Source organism: Delphinus delphis, chromosome 1 (assembly GCF_949987515.2).
Source record: "Delphinus delphis chromosome 1, mDelDel1.2, whole genome shotgun sequence".
Taxonomy (NCBI): Eukaryota; Metazoa; Chordata; class Mammalia; order Artiodactyla; family Delphinidae; genus Delphinus; species Delphinus delphis.
Window position 1 is genome coordinate 183,110,591 of NC_082683.1, and position 19,732 is coordinate 183,130,322.

At 55.9% G+C, this 19,732-nt stretch overlaps 1 protein-coding gene across 1 annotated transcript in view; it reads left to right on the forward strand.

The window, feature by feature from the left end:
• Positions 1-19,732, forward strand: part of NAV1 (neuron navigator 1) — a 208,674-nt gene that overhangs the window by 165,247 nt on the left and 23,695 nt on the right. Inside the window, exons 7-14 of the mRNA XM_059998871.1 lie at positions 12,199-12,337; positions 12,806-13,103; positions 13,837-14,530; positions 15,010-15,453; positions 16,092-16,133; positions 16,744-16,892; positions 18,458-18,628; positions 19,612-19,664. Coding sequence (XP_059854854.1) covers positions 12,199-12,337; positions 12,806-13,103; positions 13,837-14,530; positions 15,010-15,453; positions 16,092-16,133; positions 16,744-16,892; positions 18,458-18,628; positions 19,612-19,664 — 1,990 coding nt within the window. The remainder of the gene's footprint in view (positions 1-12,198; positions 12,338-12,805; positions 13,104-13,836; positions 14,531-15,009; positions 15,454-16,091; positions 16,134-16,743; positions 16,893-18,457; positions 18,629-19,611; positions 19,665-19,732) is intronic.

Here is a 19,732-nt window from a genome sequence, read left to right on the forward strand (position 1 = left end):
CTTGGAAACGTCTGCAAAAGAGAAAGGTGCCTTTTTTTTTTCATTCCTGCCCCTATGAAAGTAGGAGAGGAGGGGGAAGGCTTGGGGCAGGCGCAAAGGGAGATCTCTGAAACAGGAGAGAACTCAAACAAGCCTCGGCCAGCCGAGTCAGCATTCTCACCCGCAGTTGGTCCTCATTAGGGAGACTCCCGTTAAACAGCTCGACTTTCTGCTCTGCTTTCCTGCGCGGAGCCCTGCCAGCTGACACGGCAAAGCTTAAACCCACACCTCGGAAACGGTCTCTCATTACTCCCCGTCTTCTCACTTCTCTGTCTCGCCCACCACCCTGCAATTACCCTTTCCCACATTAAGATCCCAATAAAATATATTGATTCCTCTAATCCAGTTGCATCCATTTTGTCCCACAAAGTGCTAGCCGGGCTGTTCGCAGGACTGAATAGTTGCGTAGCGTGTCATTAGGGGAGCACATGTAGAGCCTGGTTTCATCGTAAAACGATGACATTTCTCCAGGATCGTACCCCTGCCAAGTCAAAGCAGCAACGATCATTCCTTCCACTCTGCTCGCCTCCTTGCTTTTCTCAATCCATAGCTTCTCCTGAGCCCGGCTGATGGATTTGGGTATTTTTTTTCAGCTGTAATGACCTACGGTATCACGATCAAAAACCTCGTGTCAGTAAATCCCTGAATGGAAAACTGCCTGAATCGTGGCGGTGGTCAGGGTCCCGTGTTTTAATGTATAAATAAAAAATAAGCTAATTTATACCCAAATACCGAAGGCTGGGTGGCTTAAACAATAGAAATGAATTCTCTCACAGTCCTGGAGGCTAAAATTCCAAGATCCAGGGGCCGTCAGAGTTGGTTCCTGGTGAGACCTGTCTTATGGCTTCTCTCCCTGTCCTCCCGTGGAGAGAAAGAGCTCGGGTGTCTCCTCCTCTTCTCAGGACACCAGTCCTATTGGATTAGGGCCCCACCCCTATGACCTCAGTTAACCTTACTTACCTCCCTAAAGGTCCTTTCTCCAAATATAATCACTGGGGGTTATGGCTTCGACATAAGGATTTGGGGGGAAACATTTCAGTCTGTAACGATGGTCTAAGTGTGAGAAACTGTCTTAACTTTAGGGCAGAGATTAAATTCCAGAACCAAGAAGGCAATGCTTGAAGTTTGGTGTTAGAAGCCAAGACGATAATTTTTAAAAATTTTTTCCGGGTCATAGACATTTGAGAATCCAAAGGTATGAGCAGACAACAGAACATTGCACATACGCCTAGAATGTTGTAGAGCACCTACAGGAGCACCCAGTTGTCCAGAACAAGTAAGTACTCCAAGCTAGCAGGCTGATTCTAAGTCACTCTTTTGCCGCTGCTGAGATGGCATCTCTTCAGATTCAGACACAGGCTTTAGCTTGACTGAACGGGGTTCTGCTGAGGACGGGCCCGTGATCCCACTGCCCCCACTGAAAACACGTTGACCTTCTAGGAGAGGAGAGTGTGCTACACTGTCCGTGTTGACGGTGGTTGACTTGGCAAGGAAGGGGTGAGGGGAGCTACAACTGGGACCCAGTGGGTAGGAGTCCCCTCCCAGTAAAGCACAGGAGGAGCCGTTCCACACTCTCGGTGGCATAGCAGCCTGTGTGTGTTTACACCAGACCCTGTCTAGATGGCGTGGGGAACTCTGGCCCTCACGGAGTGACTTAACCGACAAGGGCAACAGTGGAAATGGGTGGTTTCATGATGTGGTAGGAGGATCAAGGGTCTAGTTTTCTCGGCTTTCACCTGAGCTGCGTTTGATCTCCAGGAAATATTTTCTGAATTTGTGGTGCTTCTCTTTGTAATCTTCCCTGCTGGGTCCGAGTAAGAATTCATCACGGAGGCGTTGCACCAGATCTCCTAGGGTGATGGGCTCCTAAACGGCGGTGCCTGTTTTCTCTCATTTTTCGTCTGTGCCGGTAGTGCCGGGTAACCTGTCTGTAGAGATAAGGTAGATAGCTAGTGGGAAGCAGCCGCATGGCACAGGGATATTGGCTCGGTGCTTTGTGACAGCCTGGAGGGGTGGGATGGGGAGGGTGGGAGGGAGGGAGACGCAACAGGGAAGACATATGGGAACATATGTTTATGTATGACTGATTCACTTTGTTATAAAGCAGAAACTAACACACCATTGTAAAGCAATTATACCCCAATAAAGATGTTAAAAAAAAATCTGAATTTTAGGGTCCCCAGCCATCATCGTGCACAAAGGTAGCCTCAGCGTTCGAGAGTTGAACAGAATTCCTCAGATCTGCGATTCAAAGTGGAGTTCAGGAAGTGTCATTCACAGGTTGCTGAAACCGTCAGTGTTCACAGGGACTGGGGTAGAGGAATGAGCTGAACTGTCAGAATGTCAAGGGGGCCAGATAAGTCTCCCTGATCGTGCACGTCCTCCAGTTTCCTGTCAGACCCTGGTTACCTGGTGCTGAGAGTTCCTTGTGCTTGGTGATCGTTACCCTTAAGACTCGGCAGGCCGTTAGCTCAAGACGTTTACATTGGCTTCTTCTCTGCCCCCCGCCCCCTGCTTCTAAATCTCTCTGTGTGCAGTTCATCCTTGTTGGCCAGACCAGGCTGGCTTGCCGTGGCCTCGGCCAAACCACAGACATGTAATGAAGCAGGCGCTGTGCTGCGCTCGCCCCGGAGAGCTGAGGCCACGTGGGCGGGTGAGAGCTTTGCCGGTGCCTGAGCAGAACATCGGTCTCTCTACGTGGCCTTGATTCATTTTCAAAACTGAACATCACACAGTTGCTCAGTTTCACTCTGACTCCTCCATGAGCTTCTCTTCTTTTTCTTCCGTTTTAAATCACTTATATCCTCTTTAACCTCTTGAACGCTCAGGACTGTGGCCAATAATTCAGTCTATGTGCCCAGCAATTCTGCCACATCTGGTGCCACTGAGAGAAGCACCGTTGACGTTTAACTGCAAACCGCAGCTTTTTCAGGTCATGCACCAACTGTAACCACTGTAGCAGCTAATGAACCCCAGCTCTTCGGGGCTGACTTTCCATTGACCAAAAGTTTCCTCCAGGACAGCGCTTTCCAGTAGAAACATGGTGCAAGTCACATCCATAATTTTAAATTTCCTAGTAGACACATTTAAAAAAAGTGAAACAGGTGGAATTAATTACAATAACATGATTTATTTAATCCGATATCTCTAGGACATCATTTAAGTATGTAATATAAAATTATTAATAAGATATACTGCATTCCTTTGTCACACTAAGCCTTTGGAATCTGGTACGAAGTCTCTGAAATTGTACCGCACGTCTCACGTCATCGGACCGGCTACGTTTCAGGTGCTCCGTGTGTATCTGCGCGTGGCCAGTGGCCGCCATATTGCACAGACCTAGGAGGTGACCACCTGGTAACCAAAGGGGCAGGAGGGTCACTTGCTCAAGGGGCCAGAGAGGGAGCATGTCACCAACCAGATGCCCTGTTAGGAGCCATCGCCGTGGCTGCGAGTGAGCTCTGGGGGGGCCCTGGGCTGGCTGCCACCCGAGCGGCTCGCCTCCAGGAAAATGCCTGGAGGAGAAAGGATCAAAGACAGTGAAGAGTGGGACCTCTTTGGAACTTTGGATTGAGGGGAGTCCAAGATGTGTTCCCTTGTCTTCAGAGGCACCGAACTAGGCCTCAGCCAGGACAGGTTGTCACCTCTGTCGTTTGATCCCAGAACTCAGCATCTTCCTGTTGTTAAGAGTTCAGAACCCACCACCGCACTTCTGTAGCAAACAAGTGCTGAAGCCCAGGCCAGATTCAATAGGAAACACATGTGATGTTGAACCAGATGGCAGTGCCCCCGGTCAACCACCTTCTACCTACAAACTTGGCAGTGTCATGTGGTTTAGCCCGTTACCTTCCATCCTAGATGGTGAGCAGGGAGAGCTGTATCCTAACTCTAAGTGCTGTCCTCTCAGGGAAGCTCTGCATGTTTTCAAAACTAGAGCAAGGATCAGGATATCCACTTCCAGCCCTCCGGGCAGCCACCCCAAGAGCACAGAGTAACTTGGAGTCTCTTTACGTATTTAGTTCCGACGGGCTGGTCCTGGACCAAACTCCGTGTCCTCCTTTCCGGTCCCCTGAAGTAGAGCAGTTGGAGTTGTGGGGCTGCAGAGCCGTCCAGGGGGCCTCACCTAAGGCACTTGCGTTAGTAAGATGTTCCTTTTGTCTTGAGCCGCAGCCATGCCGGCCCCGGGACCCTGGAGCCGGCGCATCGCGCTCGCACGCCCTGGCTGTCGTGTGGCCTCCACCCTGGGCCTGATTAATGCTGACTCACCACCACTCACTGCTGCCTGCCGCCTACCAGCCCCAGCCAGGGGGACGTGTCAAGGGTCGTGCGTTGGTGACTCTTGGCCCACCCGATGTTTGTAGGTTTCATGGGACAGAGTCGCCCTCGTTGGTTCAGCGATGCGCACTGAAAGCCTCCCAGGTCCGACTCCGGCTTCTTTTTACGAGCAGCTGGGAATTCAGTTTCTGGAAATCGGGTCCGCCGTGTGGTCAGAGAGCCTCCTGCTGTCCTGGGACGTGTTTCCGTTCGGACGGCAGTGATGCCAAGATGGAGAGCAGGAAGGCCTCGGCGTCTGCCGGGGCTGTAACAGCAGGCTCCCAATTCTGTAAACTTTACCTGGGAGTAAAAAATGATTCTAAAAGAAAAAAAAAAACAGCCCGACTCTTATAACCAGCCTATTGTATGGCGGACGTTCCTCAGAGGAGAAAATAAGGTTTCAGAGCTCTGAAACCTTAAAGCATTTAAGAAGCCATAAAGTGGTAAATAACCAGAGAGATGTGTTTGCTGCTTCTCCAGGCACGTATGTTCTGGACCCGAGGAATGCCGGTTCAGCGTTCCGGTCTGCCTTCCTAGGACCGTGCTGGGCTGGGGAGAACTAAGGAATTTTCCTGTGCACCACGAGCCGGCCCGCCCTTGCCATCCGCTAGCCCACACCCTTGGCCCTCTGACTCCCTTGGCCACTTGAGTTCTGCGGGGAGACGTGTGGGAGGGGCGGCCAAGAGCTACACGACTGCTGGCGCTGTTCCCAGGGGGAGAGTGCGCCCCACCCTGTGCACTGCCCCGGGCCTGCACACACACACAGGGAGCGTCCGGTTGAGCTGCCTACCCTCCCCCACCACGGTCCTTCTTCTCGTCCCGCAGAGGAGATGGGTGCACCCCTGTACCCCGGTGCTAGGAAGTGGGCAAGGGAACAGCAGAGGGATCAGCTGGCTCGCTTACAGCCCTAGATGGAGGGCTCAGAAATTTATTGAAGGAATGGTACAAGGTCACCACACACTGCCACTCCCACCCAACAGGAAAGAGCTGGAGAAGTGACAAACATAACTTAGGAAAGAAAAAAAATAAGTGTCTCAAGATGCCAAGTATTCTAACTGAACTCAGTTCCAGAGAGGACGAACCCTTCCTGGGAGAGAAAGAACGCTCGGCTGCTTTCATCTGAGGGGCCCGGCGGGAGGCAGAGGGTTAACCCGCCAGACATGAGGCTGAGGAGAAAACAGCTGGACTTCGTACGAACTTTCAACGGCTACATGCTCACTGGCTACAAGGAGACTTAGTCACAGAGCAAGTACGTCCCCACCCACCCTTAATTCTTTCCCCCAGGGCCTTCCCTGAGAGCACACAGTGGACGTGAGCCAGTGACCGAGGGCAGGGCAGAAAGATGGGACAGACGCCCCTTCCCCAGCTGGGGTGCACGGGGCATTAACGGAGTAGCCGGAAGCAGCACAGCACCGAGGAAGCCAAGAGCGGGGCAGGAGCGTGGAGGAGACCCCCTGCAAGGCACAGGGCCCTTCTCTGAGTGCACGGAGGTGGCCACCACCAGCTAAAAGAACTCGGTGGCCCTGCAAGCTGGCAGCTGGGCTGTAGAGCGTGGAGAGATCTCGGGGTCTTACCGTGGCCACGTCCCAAGCCCCATAGGAAGGACAGCCTTGATCCCGCCCCCAAGACGTTTGGAACCAACGTGACAACAAAACCTAGACCTAGCTGTACCGCAGATGAGACCGACTCATCCCTCAGGCCTAGCAGCCTGACAGAGGAAGGGGCACGTCATTTTCTAGGTGTGCATGTTGCCATCCACTTAACACACGGCATATAATAAGCAGTTATGAGACCTGTGAAGAAATGGGAAAATATCACTGGCAGAAAAATAGTCAATAGAAGCAGACCCACAGATGACTCTGTTGTTGGGATTAGCAGACAAGGATTGTCAAATGTATATATTTCTAAGATTTATTTATTTATTTTTGGCTGCATCGGGTCTTGGTTGTGGGCTTCTCTCTAGTTGTGGCATGCAGGGTTTTTTTTTTTTTTTTTCTCTTCTCTAGTTGTGGTGCACAGGCTCCAGGGTGCATGGGCTCTGTAGTTTGCAGCACGTGGGCTCTAGTTGTGGGGCACGAGCTCAGTGGCTGTGGTGTGGCGTACGGGCTTAGTTGCCCGCGGCACGTGGGATCTTAGTTCCCTGCCTAGGGATCGAACCTGCGTCCCCTGCATTGTAAGGCGGATTCTTTACCACTGGACCACCGGGGAAGTCCCTGTCAAATATTTCTAATAGGTATTTTTAAGGATCTGGTAGAAAAGGTGGATTACATTCTTGAATAGATGGAGAATTTAAGCAGAGATCTAAAAGTTCTACAAAGAGAAAGTTTACCAATTCCCACTGAAGTGAGGATTCTTTGGAAATAAACTACCAGTCATTCTTAGAGAACAGCTGTGTAGCATTTCCAGATCGTAACCCCTTCTCTGAGTTTGCGCATCCCTGCTTTCCCAAGCCAGGAGTTCAAGTCTGCCCACCGTGTACAGACACTGTCTGAAGGGCACAGTCCTACCCCTCAGGGAGAGGTGGTCCAGCAAAGGGATGCACGGACGTAACTACTTAAAGGCAGAATGCTCTGATGGAGCCAGAGATGAGTTTAAGAGGACGTACGAGAGGATGCGATTTCTCCTGACAAGGAGGATCACGGAAAGCCTCGCAGAAAGCCGGCTGTTTGGTGTGGGCCTTGACTTCAAAGTGCAGAGCTGGGGGGAAGCCCATGGAGGCAGGTCGGGTCCACGCGCATCCCTGTCAAGTGCCGTGATGACGCCAGGGCTCCAGAATCTTCCGCAGACACAGATCCTCGCACAGTGGTGAGGAGAGCGGCTCCTCGCTGCAGCCCTGTGCTTCTGGAAAGACGTGAGGTGAGCCCGCCGGCGGCCACCGAGGTGGAATCCGAGGGGGCTGGGAATTAGGAGCAGGGGCTGGGGCTGAGCACCGTGCTGACCCGCGGCCTACACGGCGGGGCCGTGTTTCCGGATTTGGTCCGAGAACTTAGTCACCCCTTACGCTGAGTCCTCTCGTGTCTCTGGTCTGTGCTTCCGAGTTCATGTTTCATTTACGTCTTTCCCCCTCTTTGCTCTGGGCAGTCATTGTCAAGTGTCCATACAGCTGACGCCACCCTGTAAATGTCAGCTCAGTGGATGTTTGCCACGTTGACAGCGAGCTTAACCCCGAGCAGAGTTTACAGGACTTGAATTCGGAGGGCCTGGCTACGACATTTATCCGTGCTGTCGTACGCTGTACGCTCACGATGGCTCACGGACGGTCTGCAACAGCGGGATGTAGAGTTTTGATTCGACTGTCTCAGCAGCGAGGAGCTAATGAAGGTTTGGGGAGGTGCTGGGTCGGGCTTCTGATGATACTCAGTGTGTACTGGAAGGAGGGGAAACTCTGTTGACAGTGGGGGGGATGGAAGCCTTTCACAGGGCTTCAGCCAAGAGGTCGTTAGGCTCTGAACCGGAGCAAAGGCAGGAGAAACGTAAAGGAAGAAAAGATGGACAGGCCGGTAGTATTAGGCTGTCCAAGAAGTTCATCCAGGTTTTTCCATCAGATGTTACGGAAAATCCCGAACGAACTTTTGTTTTGTTTTGTTTTGTTTGTTTTTTTTTTTTTTTTTCCTTTTTTTTTTTAACATCTTTATTGGGGTATAATTACTTTACAATGGTGTGTTAGTTTCTGCTTTATAACAAAGTGAATCAGTTATACATATACATATGTTCCCATATCTCTTCCCTCTTTGTTTGTTTTTTTTGCGGTACGCGGGCCTCTCACTGTCGTGGCCTCTCCCGTTGCGGAGCATAGGCTCCGGACGCGCAGGCTCAGCGGCCATGGCTCACGGGCCCTGCCGCTCCGTGGCATGTGGGATCTTCCCGGACCGGGGCACGAACCCGCGTCCCCTGCATCGGCAGGCGGACTCTCCACCACTGCGCCACCAGGGAAGCCCTGGGATTTTGTTTTAATCATAAAACCACAAGGACAAAGACTAGAGGGAGAGACAGGAGCCACATCCGGGAAGCTGGGATCAGAATGGCAGGTGTGAACTGCTTCATCAGCTCGAAGGCGAGTCCTAAGCCCACAGTGGGGACAACTGTGCAGGCCCTCTGTTTGTATCCCAGGACCCTTAAAAAGCTTGCTGACTTGGTGACATCAGGTACCTTTAGACGGGGAAGAGGTGAAACTAAAAACAGGAGGACTGGTTGGAAATTTATATAAGAAACCCTCAGACTCAGATCCCCTCGTCCTAGGAAGGCTACGGCCGTTCCCCTAGTCGACAGAAGACTGGAAACTCTGGAGAGAATAGAACAGGGGTCTCTGCACTCGTGGGCTCCTGGCACAGTGAAGGCTTAGATTCTGAGCCAGTATTGAGTGAAACTTCGCATATGGAATGTTGAGACCCCCAGGACCTTCCCCAGCTCAGCTCTCAGAACACAGGTCTCATTCCCTCCAGGGAGGAGGGTGGGAGATTCATCTCTAGGAAATCTGAGCAGCCCCAGAGAAGAAACTGACATGAATCAGTCCCATTGCATCTCCCTATACTGACGCCATCGCTGACAAGTCCTACCTGTGTACACAGAGCTTCCAATGAACTTATGATGAGGGTCCCAGTCTTACAGATGAGCAAACAGCCAAGGGTCGTCAGAGATGCGAGAAGGCGTGTAACACAGAAGTCTCCCGATACAAACAGAAAAGAGCAACTTGGAGCTGGAAACTAGGCAAAGAGATTGTAAACCTGCCCCTCCGAATGAATGAGTGAATGCATGTCTCTGAGAGTTAAAAGAAGAGGTTGTGTCCTTGAGAGAAAGACCGATATGGTGTTTTCTCCCTTGGAAATGAAAAACGGTAGCAGAAATGGAGGCAACGGAAGATAAAATTGAGGCCACTGCCCCAAAAATAGAGTCATTAACGATACTTCATAACACCCGGGAAGATGCTAAACGTTTCCAGAAAGGAAACAAAGAAACAGGTCACATTCTAGGGACAAGGAATCAGAATGGCAACAGTAGAGGCCAGGCAGTGGGGCAGTGCTTTTGCATTCTGCAAGGATATTGTTTTCAGCTATGGATTCAATGCCTGGCCAACATCTCCCACGTAAAATAGCATAATGACATTTTATAAGGCGTCAGCTCTTATAAAGTTTGCTTCCCAAGCACACTTCTCCAGGAGCCTACTGGAGGAGGTACTTCACTAAAACAAGAATGTAAACCAACACAGAGGAGGCCTGAGGTTCCAACTTAAGAGCCTCCAGAGGGTGGGGTGTGGTCCCCGATGTAGAGGGCAGACAGCTGCGGACAGGGGGCCGCATGGGGGTGCTCTGAAGGAAGCACAGAAACCGTTACCCGTGGTTACCCTAGAAGTCAAAGTGGGAGGGCAGAAAAGGGGCGTTTTCCTTTTTCCCTTTATATTTTTACATAATGTTTGAGTCTTGACTAGAGCCTATATCACTTGTGTAATTTTTCTTTTAAGAAAGAAAATATGCTTCCTCCAATGGACATGCTTAACCCTTCAGTCATGACGACAGAGTTTTCCTTCTGTTCAGGACCTGCAAAGGAATTTCTCTAGGTCAGGGGTCCCCAACCCCTGGGGCCGAGGGCGGTACTGAGCGAGCAAAGCTTCACCTGCCGCTCCCCATGACTCCCCATGGCTCGCATTACTTGCTGAGCCATGCCCCCGCCCTGCCCCTGGTCCGTGGAAGAATTGAAGGAAACCTTCAAATCCTGTAGTCAACCTTGCCCAGTAATTAGGCTGGAAATTTCTTACTACAGGAGAAAGTCTGTGATTTGGGAGGGGAGGTCTTTGGGGCCAGGAGGAACTGAGTCTCTGAGAAGATAAACACCCCTCCCCCATCTCAGCGTTGGGCTTTCCGTCAATGCAGAGCAAAGGAAGGGTTTCTTCAGGGTTGGTGGACTGCAAAGTCCTCTTGTCCACAGGCGTTTTCTCTGCCCCAAGGCCTCGATTACCCGTAATTAATCTCTGCGCAAGGACAGGCTTCTTGTGTATTTGACCCGCTGGAAACTGTTTGTCAGAGATCTTGTCTTGACCCAGGAGAGCTGATAGGATGATAGGATCGTAAAACCAGAATTGATCTTTCCTGCTCAGTCTGTGTTCTCTACAATGTGGGGTTGGGGGGAGGTGTTATTTTAGCGCAGGACAAATGTGAGATTTCATATATGTCACAAGTGGGGGAGAAGAGTGGATTGTCATTTAACAATGGCCATATTTCACAGTAATAACGTCTAGCTCAGTCTGTAGTGTGGTCTAATCCCCGTGCTTTCTTTGCCCTTTCTCAATGTATTTGGCTTAATCCCTGCAGAGCAACAAGCCAAACGTCCAAACCACCCACTTTCCTATTCCCAGCACATAAATCAGCCGGAGGCCAGCCGAAATCCGGGCCAAGCACTTAGATGACTTGTGTGTCTGATTTTTGTTCCATGATACGAAACTCAAAAATAAATCTAAAGGGAGACGTTTCCCAGATACCGGCTAATTCACGGAAAACATCTTAAGCCGCTTCAGCACACACGTGAAGCTGACGAGCAAACTCACTGTGGACGCGGATGGGAGGGTGTAGAGAGAATTCCCACGGAATTACTAAAGTCTTAACTCAAGTCCCGTGTTCAGTCTGAGGCTCTAAAACTGAACACGGAATTTCTGAAGCGCTTTGTAGTGTCCAGAAGGAAGAGATAGAAATGGGGAAGGGCTTGGGCAATGGGACCTTTGAAAAACGGTTGTAGGGGATGGAAGTTGAGCTTTGAAAATAACGTGTGAACAAAAAGAAACTTGCGAGAGCAAGCACGGATGGTCCAAGAGGAGGTGAACGGTGCAGGAGGAGGCATCTCGTTCAGATGTTCAGAATAAACGTTCTGACTGTGAAACTTGTCAAACAGAAAAACCAATAGCCAAGCGACTGTGGGAGAGTGACCGAGGCTGTGTCAGGCTCTCTGAATATACGGACCAGGGTTCTCGATATAAAGACATACGGACAGATGTTTAACGACAGTCTCTCCCAGGCACCACAAGTCTGATATTCCGAGCAACTGGCAGAGAAATGAAACCATTCAGCACACATTTGGCCCCTCTGCTTGGCCACGGCACCTAAAGTGGGTTCACTTACCAGAAGAGTGGTACACGCTCTTAAGCAGCGGGACCCGGTCCCAGGATGGGGTGAACCCGATACAGAGGGGGGCAGTGAGAAGTGACAGGTCTAAGCGGCTCTAGAAAAGATCAGTCTTTTTCCGGCCCTGGTTATCAGGTGTGGAAAAATTCAGGAAAAGGAGGGAAAATACCTAGAGAACACATCTAGAAATAAAGATACAGTAATTCTAAGAATGGAGGCTATATATAGGGACGGGAAATGGGTTTGTGTGATTAGATCCATCCAAGAATTACCTTGTCTCTATAATACGCCTTTCTGTTAAGGAGATATAACATCTTCCTTGACCAGATAAAGCTAGTCCCTTCTTTTTCTTTTAATTTAAACGTAGTAATTATTATATATTGGAGTATAGTGGATTTACAACATTGTTCTTGTTTTAGCTGTAAGGCACCTTGATTCAGTGTATGTCTAACACGTATATCTTTTCTTTTTCCTATTCTTTTCCCACATAGGTTATTACAGAGTGTTGAGTAGAGCTCCCTGTGTAGTCCCTTCCTTTTATGAAAGGACATCACCAAATTACAAGGAAGTTTAAATCACTCTTTGCGTTGCTGGCAAACCCAGGACTAACCCCCACGCTTTTCCCCTTCTGGCCGGTCTATATGCTGGAGTACAGCCATCCTGCCCTCATTATGGGAACTTTATTTCTCGCCGTGGCTTCTGTGTTGATTGCTAACCCTTCTCTCCTGTCCCGCAGCTGGGATGAGAGCAGCTCCATCAGCAGCGGGCTCAGTGATGCCTCTGACAACCTCAGCTCGGAAGAGTTCAACGCCAGCTCCTCACTCAACTCCCTGCCCACCACGCCGACGGCATCTCGCAGGAACTCGACTATAGTGGTACGTGCGAGTGCGGATGCCTAAGCCGCCTTCTGCAAGAGAACCGCGGGGCAGACCGGGCCGTGCCTGTGCGCAGGGTGGCACGTCCGCTCACCTGCTCCGTGGGATTGGTTCCCACGTGCCCTTGGCCAAGTCCTTCTTGAGCTGGTGGAAAGAAATCCCTAGCTGCCGGGCAGTCACCTAAGGCGTGAGCTGCTGTCCCGGCGGGCGGGCAGGCCTCTATCGAGCGCCCACGCCAGTTCGGAGGGATGCCCGTAAGTGCTGTCCCACCTGGAGAGGAAGAGAAGCCCGGGATCTGTGTGCTGTCCTCTGGACAGCACAGATCTCTGTGCTGTCCTTCTGCGGGCGGAAGGCTGGTTCACTGTCTGCTCTGGAAGGGTCGGGCCACCCGGCAGCCAAAGCCCCTCTCTCCACCCAGTCCCCCCCCTTCCCCACCTGAGCGTCCACTCTGCCTTCTTTCGTCTCCAGCTGCGCACGGACTCCGAGAAGCGCTCGCTGGCAGAGAGCGCGCTGAACTGGTTCAGTGAGTCGGAGGAGAAGGCCCCCAGGAAGCTGGAGTACGACAGCGGCAGCCTGAAGATGGAGCCCGGGGCGGCCAAGTGGCGGCGAGAGCGGCCCGAGAGCTGCGACGACCCATCCAAGGTTGGGGAACTGAAGAAGCCCGTCACCCTGGGGCACCCCGGGTCCCTGAAGAAGGGCAAGACCCCGCCGGTGGCCGTCACCTCCCCCATCACTCACACGGCCCAGAGCGCCCTCAAGGTCGCAGGTGAGCCGAGTAACGAGGGACCGGGGGGCCCAGGGCCAAGTCCTGCTTCCCTGGCTTCCTCACAGCCGTTAACCCTTGGGAGACGGCCAGCCCGCACGCTGCTTCCACGTACTGCCCACCCTAGCCTCCAGGCCATCCCGAGTCAGGGACGACGGGCAGTACGATGTCCGTCGTGCAGATGTGGGCATACAAATGCCACGTGCTTAACGCCTAGGCCCAGGTGTAGAGGAGGGGGGAGCCTGGCCTGACCTGCCTCACACCGTCCAGTGGTTCCGTCTCCTCTCCTGGGACACGCGGGTGATGCACTTGTCTTCCTGAGGGCTTGGTTGCCGTCCCGGGGAGGTCCTGGCACACTGTCAGAATCGTGCCGCTCCCAGAGTGGCTCCGTGGTGACCCGCGGCCTCCGTCAGGCCCCCTCTAGTCCCTAACCACCGGCAGACACAGCTGAGTCCCGTCCCTTTGCTTCCCCCACCTTCCCTCCCTGGACCGGGGTTAGATGTCATTCCTTCTTGATCATCTTCGTGATCGCCTCTGCTGGTTCAACCAAAATGGGACCCCCTACCCTGGGGGCAGAAAACAACAATCAATCGGGGGCCAGTCCCGCCCAGAGTCCCCTCCCCTCTGGCGAGAAGGGTCCTCAGCCTGCGGGGCTCCCGCTCGCCCGCCCACGGCGCCCCTCCTCCCGGGGCCAGAGACGGCGGTCTCAGCGCTCACTCCTGTCTGCTCTCCGCAGGCAAACCCGAGGGCAAGGCCACCGACAAGGGCAAGCTGGCGGTGAAGAGCGCCGGCCTGCAGCGCTCCTCCTCGGACGCCGGCCGCGACCGCCTGGGTGACGCCAAGAAGCCTCCCTCAGGCATCGCGCGCCCATCCACATCGGGGTCCTTCGGCTACAAGAAGCCCCCTCCCGCCACAGGCACGGCCACCGTCGTGCAGGCCGGGGGCTCGGCCACGCTCGGCAAGGCGCAGAAGACCTCGGGCATCCCCGTCAAGCCGGCGAACGGACGCAAGACCAGCCTGGACGTGCCCAACGGCGCGGAGCCCGGCTTCCTGGCTCCGGGCGCCCGTTCCAACATCCAGTACCGCAGCCTGCCCCGACCGGCCAAGTCCAGCTCCATGAGCGTGACCGGCGGGCGGGCCGGCCCCCGGCCCGTGAGCAGCAGCATCGACCCCAGCCTTCTCAGCACCAGGCAGGGCAGCCTGACGCCCTCCAGGCTGAAGGAGCCCTCCAAGGCGGCCGGCGGGCGGGCCACCCCAGCCCCCGTCAACCAGACAGACCGGGAGAAGGAGAAGGCCAAGGCCAAGGCCGTGGCCCTGGACCCAGACAGCGTGGCCCTGAAGAGCATGGGCTCCCCGGAGAGCACGCCCAAGGGCCAAGCGAGCCACCCCCCGGCCCCCAAGTTGGCAGAGCTGCCACCAACCCCCCTCAGGTACCCAGGCTGGGCGCTTCCTCCTGTCTGCCCTCCCAGCATCCTCCCAGGGTCCCGGCGCGCCTCAGATGGGGCGGCCTGTTCCCTGCTGGCCCTGGGCCTCCCCCCTGTTCCCCAGGTGCCGGGCGCCTCTTCCGTGTTTCGGAGCTGTTCTCGGTGCCCCCCGATGTGCTCTGAGCCTCTCCGAGCTCTTGCCTGGGTGGTTTTGCTGTTTTATTTTCTCACACACACACGTCCATCTGTGCGTAAACCCACCCTTGTCTCCCTTGTGCATGTGCTGCCCCCTCGTTAAGACTTGATGGTGCCCAGGTCAGATTTCCTCCCCCGTATTTCCCAGTGGCATTTAGAGAAGCCCCCCGTGCTTTGCAAAGAGCCCAAAAGTGAGGAAACAGGACCAGGATTTGGCTGCGATCCCACCTGCCTGTTGTTTCTCTAACTCCGTGATCCTGAATGTCCTGTTTTATCGTCACTTCTCTCAGGGCCACGGCTAAGAGCTTTGTCAAGCCACCCTCCCTAGCCAATCTGGACAAGGTCAACTCCAACAGCCTGGATCTCCCTGCGTCCACTGATGCCCATGCTCCGAAGGTCCCAGATCTGCACACTCCGGGCCCGGCCGCCGGGGGTCCCCTCCCTTCTTGCTTCAGCCCCAGCCCAGCCCCCATCCTCAACATCAACTCCGCCAGCTTCTCCCAGGGCCTGGAGCTCATGAGCAGTTTCGGCGTCCCCAAAGAGACCCGCATGTACTCCAAGCTCTCGGGCCTACACAGGAGCATGGAGTCCCTCCAGATGCCCATGAGCCTGCCCGGCGCCTTTCCCAGCAGCGCCCCTGTGCCCGCAGCCCCCGCGCCCCCCGCCGCCCCCGCAGAGGAGGACGCCGAAGAGCTGACCTGGAGCGGAAGCCCCAGGACTGGGCAGCTGGACAGGTGGGTGGGCGGGGCCGAGCCCAGGGAGCCCGCTCCTGCCTCCGGGCCTGTTTGACTGCTGCTCTGTGACCAGCGACACTTGTGTGCACATTACGTGACCCCCTTTGCTTCTCAGCAACTCTTAAGGAACAGGATTTCGTTCCTGTGTTTAAATTCTGATTCTCACCTGGTACACGAGGAACCAGTACACAGACGTTCAGTGACTTCCCCGAGCCCTCATGCCTGGTTTAACCTGCCATCCGAAGCTTCTGCTTTCTAATCACTGGCCCCAGATCACCCCTATTATGTCACATCCTGGTTTTCATCTACCACAGCATGATCTTTAAAAAGCAAATCAGAGGGAATTCCCTGGCGGTCCAGTGGTTAGGACTCCACGCTTTCACTGCCCAGGGCCCAGGTTCAATCCCTGGTTGCCGGGGAGGGGAGGCGGGGGAGTGGGAAGCTAATCAGAGAAAAACATCAAACAATTTCTCAACTTGTGAGCCCAGAGGCGGCTGTGGCTGACCTCCCCTTTGTTTATGGCGACGGGGGCCTCACGGCCGGATGCCCTGGGTCCCGGTGTTGCGTCCGTCAAACCTCTGCTCCCAAACTCTAGTTCCTGAGATGGACCCACATGCTTCTCTTTCTTTCCTCCACAGTAATCAGCGGGATCGGAATACTCTTCCCAAGAAGGGGCTCAGGTAATAACCCTTACATGTGTTTTTCTCTCCTATACCTGGGGCTCCTGGTCTGTATGAAAAAACGTAACTCGCCCTGTCCCAGGCTCCAGTCATGCATGCGGTGCCCCTTTCGGCCGGTCACGTGTACCTGGTTCCCGTACATCCTCCCAGGCGCCCACCCAGGCTCACTGTTGTGTGTGCGTCACCTTGTAGCCGGGGCTCAGGTGACAGAGGAGAGACAGGCTTGCACATGGGACTCACGCACTTCCCTGCACCAGCCTGTGTTGTCTGCCCCAGTCCTGCCAGAACACGCCCCCCCAAACCTCAGGGAGAGCGGGCCACCTCTGGCCACTCAGGTGGGCAGTAGGTCCTGCGGTCCGGTGATTCCTGCTGCTGGGAGGTTCGAATGCCGAGCTCTGTCCCGGGCCTCCGTCATCTCGGCCTAGCTCGGGCAGCCCCGCAGGGGCGTCCCCAGCCCGTCCGCCCCTCCTGAGGTCCGGGAGGATGCTGCTTCCCTCCGCACCCCCCGTAGTCAGCCCTGACGGCTCCCACCTCCTCGTCCTGCTTTTGGAGCTCACCTCTGAGCTCAGGTGGTAGAAGCCTAGACCGAGCTGTTGGCTGCCGCCCGCAGGTACCAGCTGCAGCCCCAGGAGGAGGCCAAGGAGTGGCGACACTCCCACAGCATCGGGGGGCCGCCCGAGTCCGACGACCAGCCAGAGCTGCCGTCGCCCCCTGCGCTGTCCATGTCCCTGAGCGCCAAGGGCCAGCTCACCACCATAGGTCAGTGTCCACAGTCACCGCCGTGCAGGGGGGCCGGCAGGGCAGCGGGGCCTTGGGTTTCACCCCATACTTGGTTCGCGCCGTGACGGCCGGCTCACGGGTCTCAGTTCATGCATCCATCGTGAGACGCACGGCTGAGTGCGCCAGACCCGGACCTGAGCCGTGGCCCCTGGGCCCGGGCTGTGGGGTCCTTGCAGCATCAGAGAGTCTGCCTGTTGGCGTGGAAGAGCCGTAAGGGAGGCCCAGAGCAAAACCCGGTGCAGCCAGAAGGGAGCCGCCGCACCCAGCGCCGCGACACAGCATTGGGCAGCTGGGGAGGCAGGGGGTGAGCGGTCGAGTGCAGCCGTGGGTCTGCCCCGGAGCCGGGACCGTCCAATCCTAGAGGCAGGGCTTAGGGAGACCCGTGCTGGCCTCTCCTTTCCTGGTGTCTGAGGAGAAGGGGAAGCTTGTGAGGAGGAGGCAACTCTGCTTCAGAGACGGGAGGGGCGAAGGCCGGGGCTCACGGCCCTGCTTCCTGGGGTGCCGAGTGCCGGGGGCCCTTGAGGACAGTGCCCGGGCCGGCCTGTTGCTTCCTTCCTGCGTCTCCAAATCCACTGCCTCTTTCAGCGGGGCGAAGGAAGGCAGTAAGCAAAACCTGCAGACCTGTGACACGCCTGTGGGACGACTGGGGACTCTGAGGAAACTAGGAGTCGGGGTCATCTTGCTAGAGAAGGGCGCGATGCTAAAGGGAAGGTCATCTGGTCCCTGAGAGCCATTAAAATGAGGGCGGGGCCAGCTTGCTGTCCGTCTCCATGGAGACCACACAGGGGGATGAGGGGCCGGGCCAAGCCACGATCATCACCTCACACACGCCGAAGGGCCCCGGGAGAGGTGGGGTTGTCTTCTTCTCGGGTCTTCCCGGAGACTGGATGTCCACGGAGTGTCCAAGGAGCCCCACCCCCCGCCCCAAGCATGCACGCGGAGAGGCAGGGGCCGAGGGGGCTGGGCTGCGGGCCAGCAGGGCTGCACAGCCTCCCGGACCCGCTCACCGGCTCTGGCCTTCCAGCCAGGGTCATGCTGGGCACCGGCCGTGTTTCTGGGGAGTGCCGCTCCCCTCCGTGGTGCCCGGCCGTGCGCCCCACAGCCTGGGCCCTGCCCCTCGCTGGTCCTCTTCATCACTCGGATCTGAGCCTTGCTCCGAACTCTCAGGCCTCCCTGGCAGCCCGTTGTGTGTTAGAGAAACACGACACCCCGTTTTCATCGGCACATCCAAGTGATGCGAAGGTTTCAGAAAAGCTGCCGGGCCCCCAGCATGACCTTCGAAAGCGACCTCTCTGGGCAGACAGGCCCGAGGGAAGGGCGTTCAAACAGGCTTCGCTCTTCGCCCCGGCTCAGACGCAGGGTCCTCCTCGTAGGGCTTTGCTCTCCCAGGCACGGCCGCCTGCACACCCGCCGCCCGCCGGCCTCCTCTCTGCCCCTCCATCCGCCTCTGCTCCTGGCGCCCCGCCCCCGGGACCCAAAGCTGATGCCCCTGCCTCTTCTCCCGCCCTCCCCTCCCTCTCCTGTCCCCCCCTCTGTCCTTCCAGTGAGTCCCACTGCGGCCACCACGCCAAGAATCACCCGCTCCAACAGCATCCCCACCCACGAGGCGGCCTTCGCGCTGTACAGCGGCTCCCAAATGGGGAGCACCCTGTCCCTGGCCGAGAGACCCAAGGGGATGATCCGGTCAGGATCCTTCCGAGACCCCGCGGACGACGGTGAGACTTCATGCCAGCGCGGTTCACGCTCATCCCAGCTCTGCTGGGTCCCCTCGCGCACCGCTGCCGCCACCGCGCACATGTCTGCCTCACAGAACATCCGATTGGGCCATTTCAGCTCTCTCTTCCCGTCCCTTTGAAGGGTCTGGGGGCCCAGAAACCTCGGGTGGCACCGTCTAGCCCCGGGGCTTTGGGAGCCCCTCCTGGTGGGGGGAGGGGAGGCAGCGTGGAAGGCTTATTGAGAGGGTACCCTCGGAGCACGCCGCCACCGTCCTCCCATCCCCCCAGTCGTCAGAGGACAGGACCGCTTACGGGGACGCAGAGGTAGCTCTTAAAGCCTTACGAGAATTAGGCATCTCATTCCTCTTTCGAGAACGTTCCGAAGACCAGCTTCAAGGGCCGCCCTCTGGGCGTGGTGGTCAGAGCTGGAGCCCGGCTTTCTGGGGGTGAGACTTGGTGACGTCAGGACGCTCATCCCGGGGGCTTTCCTTGCCGACCTGCTCCGGTTCTCTCAGTAGGGCTGTCGTTCATGAAGAATCAGAACGAGTGTCTTACACTTGGAGACTTTTTTCATCTGAACGGTCCCCACTGCGAAGAGGAGGCACAGGCAGAGTCGCGATTCGTTCTGAGCAGCTCTGATGAGAACTGCCTCTTCCTCAGCAGCGACAGTGCTTTCCTGACGGGGGAGGCGGTGACCCGTGCCCGGGAGCGTCTTCTCTCCCGGAGCCCTGCGCCCTCGGAGGGGCAGGCCAAGCACAGGGCCCTCGGCCCGGCTGTCCGAGAGCACGGGCCGGAGCGGGCAGGCCAGCTCTGCCCGGAACTCGAGTCCTCGGTGGGGCAGACAGCCGCGTCCTCTGTTCTGTTCTCCCTCTCTGCTCCAGGATCAGAACCCGAGCCCCTGCCTTAGCACTCCTCCCGGGAACCCTCCCCGGGTTCCCCGGCCGAGCGCTCTGCTAACCCTTTGCGTTCTGCTTCTCTTGCAGTTCACGGCTCAGTGCTGTCCTTGGCCTCCAGTGCCTCTTCCACCTACTCCTCAGTAAGAGCCTCGCTTCTCCACCCCCCCGCACCAAATTGCGCCCTGGACCCTCCTGGGGGCGGGGCGGG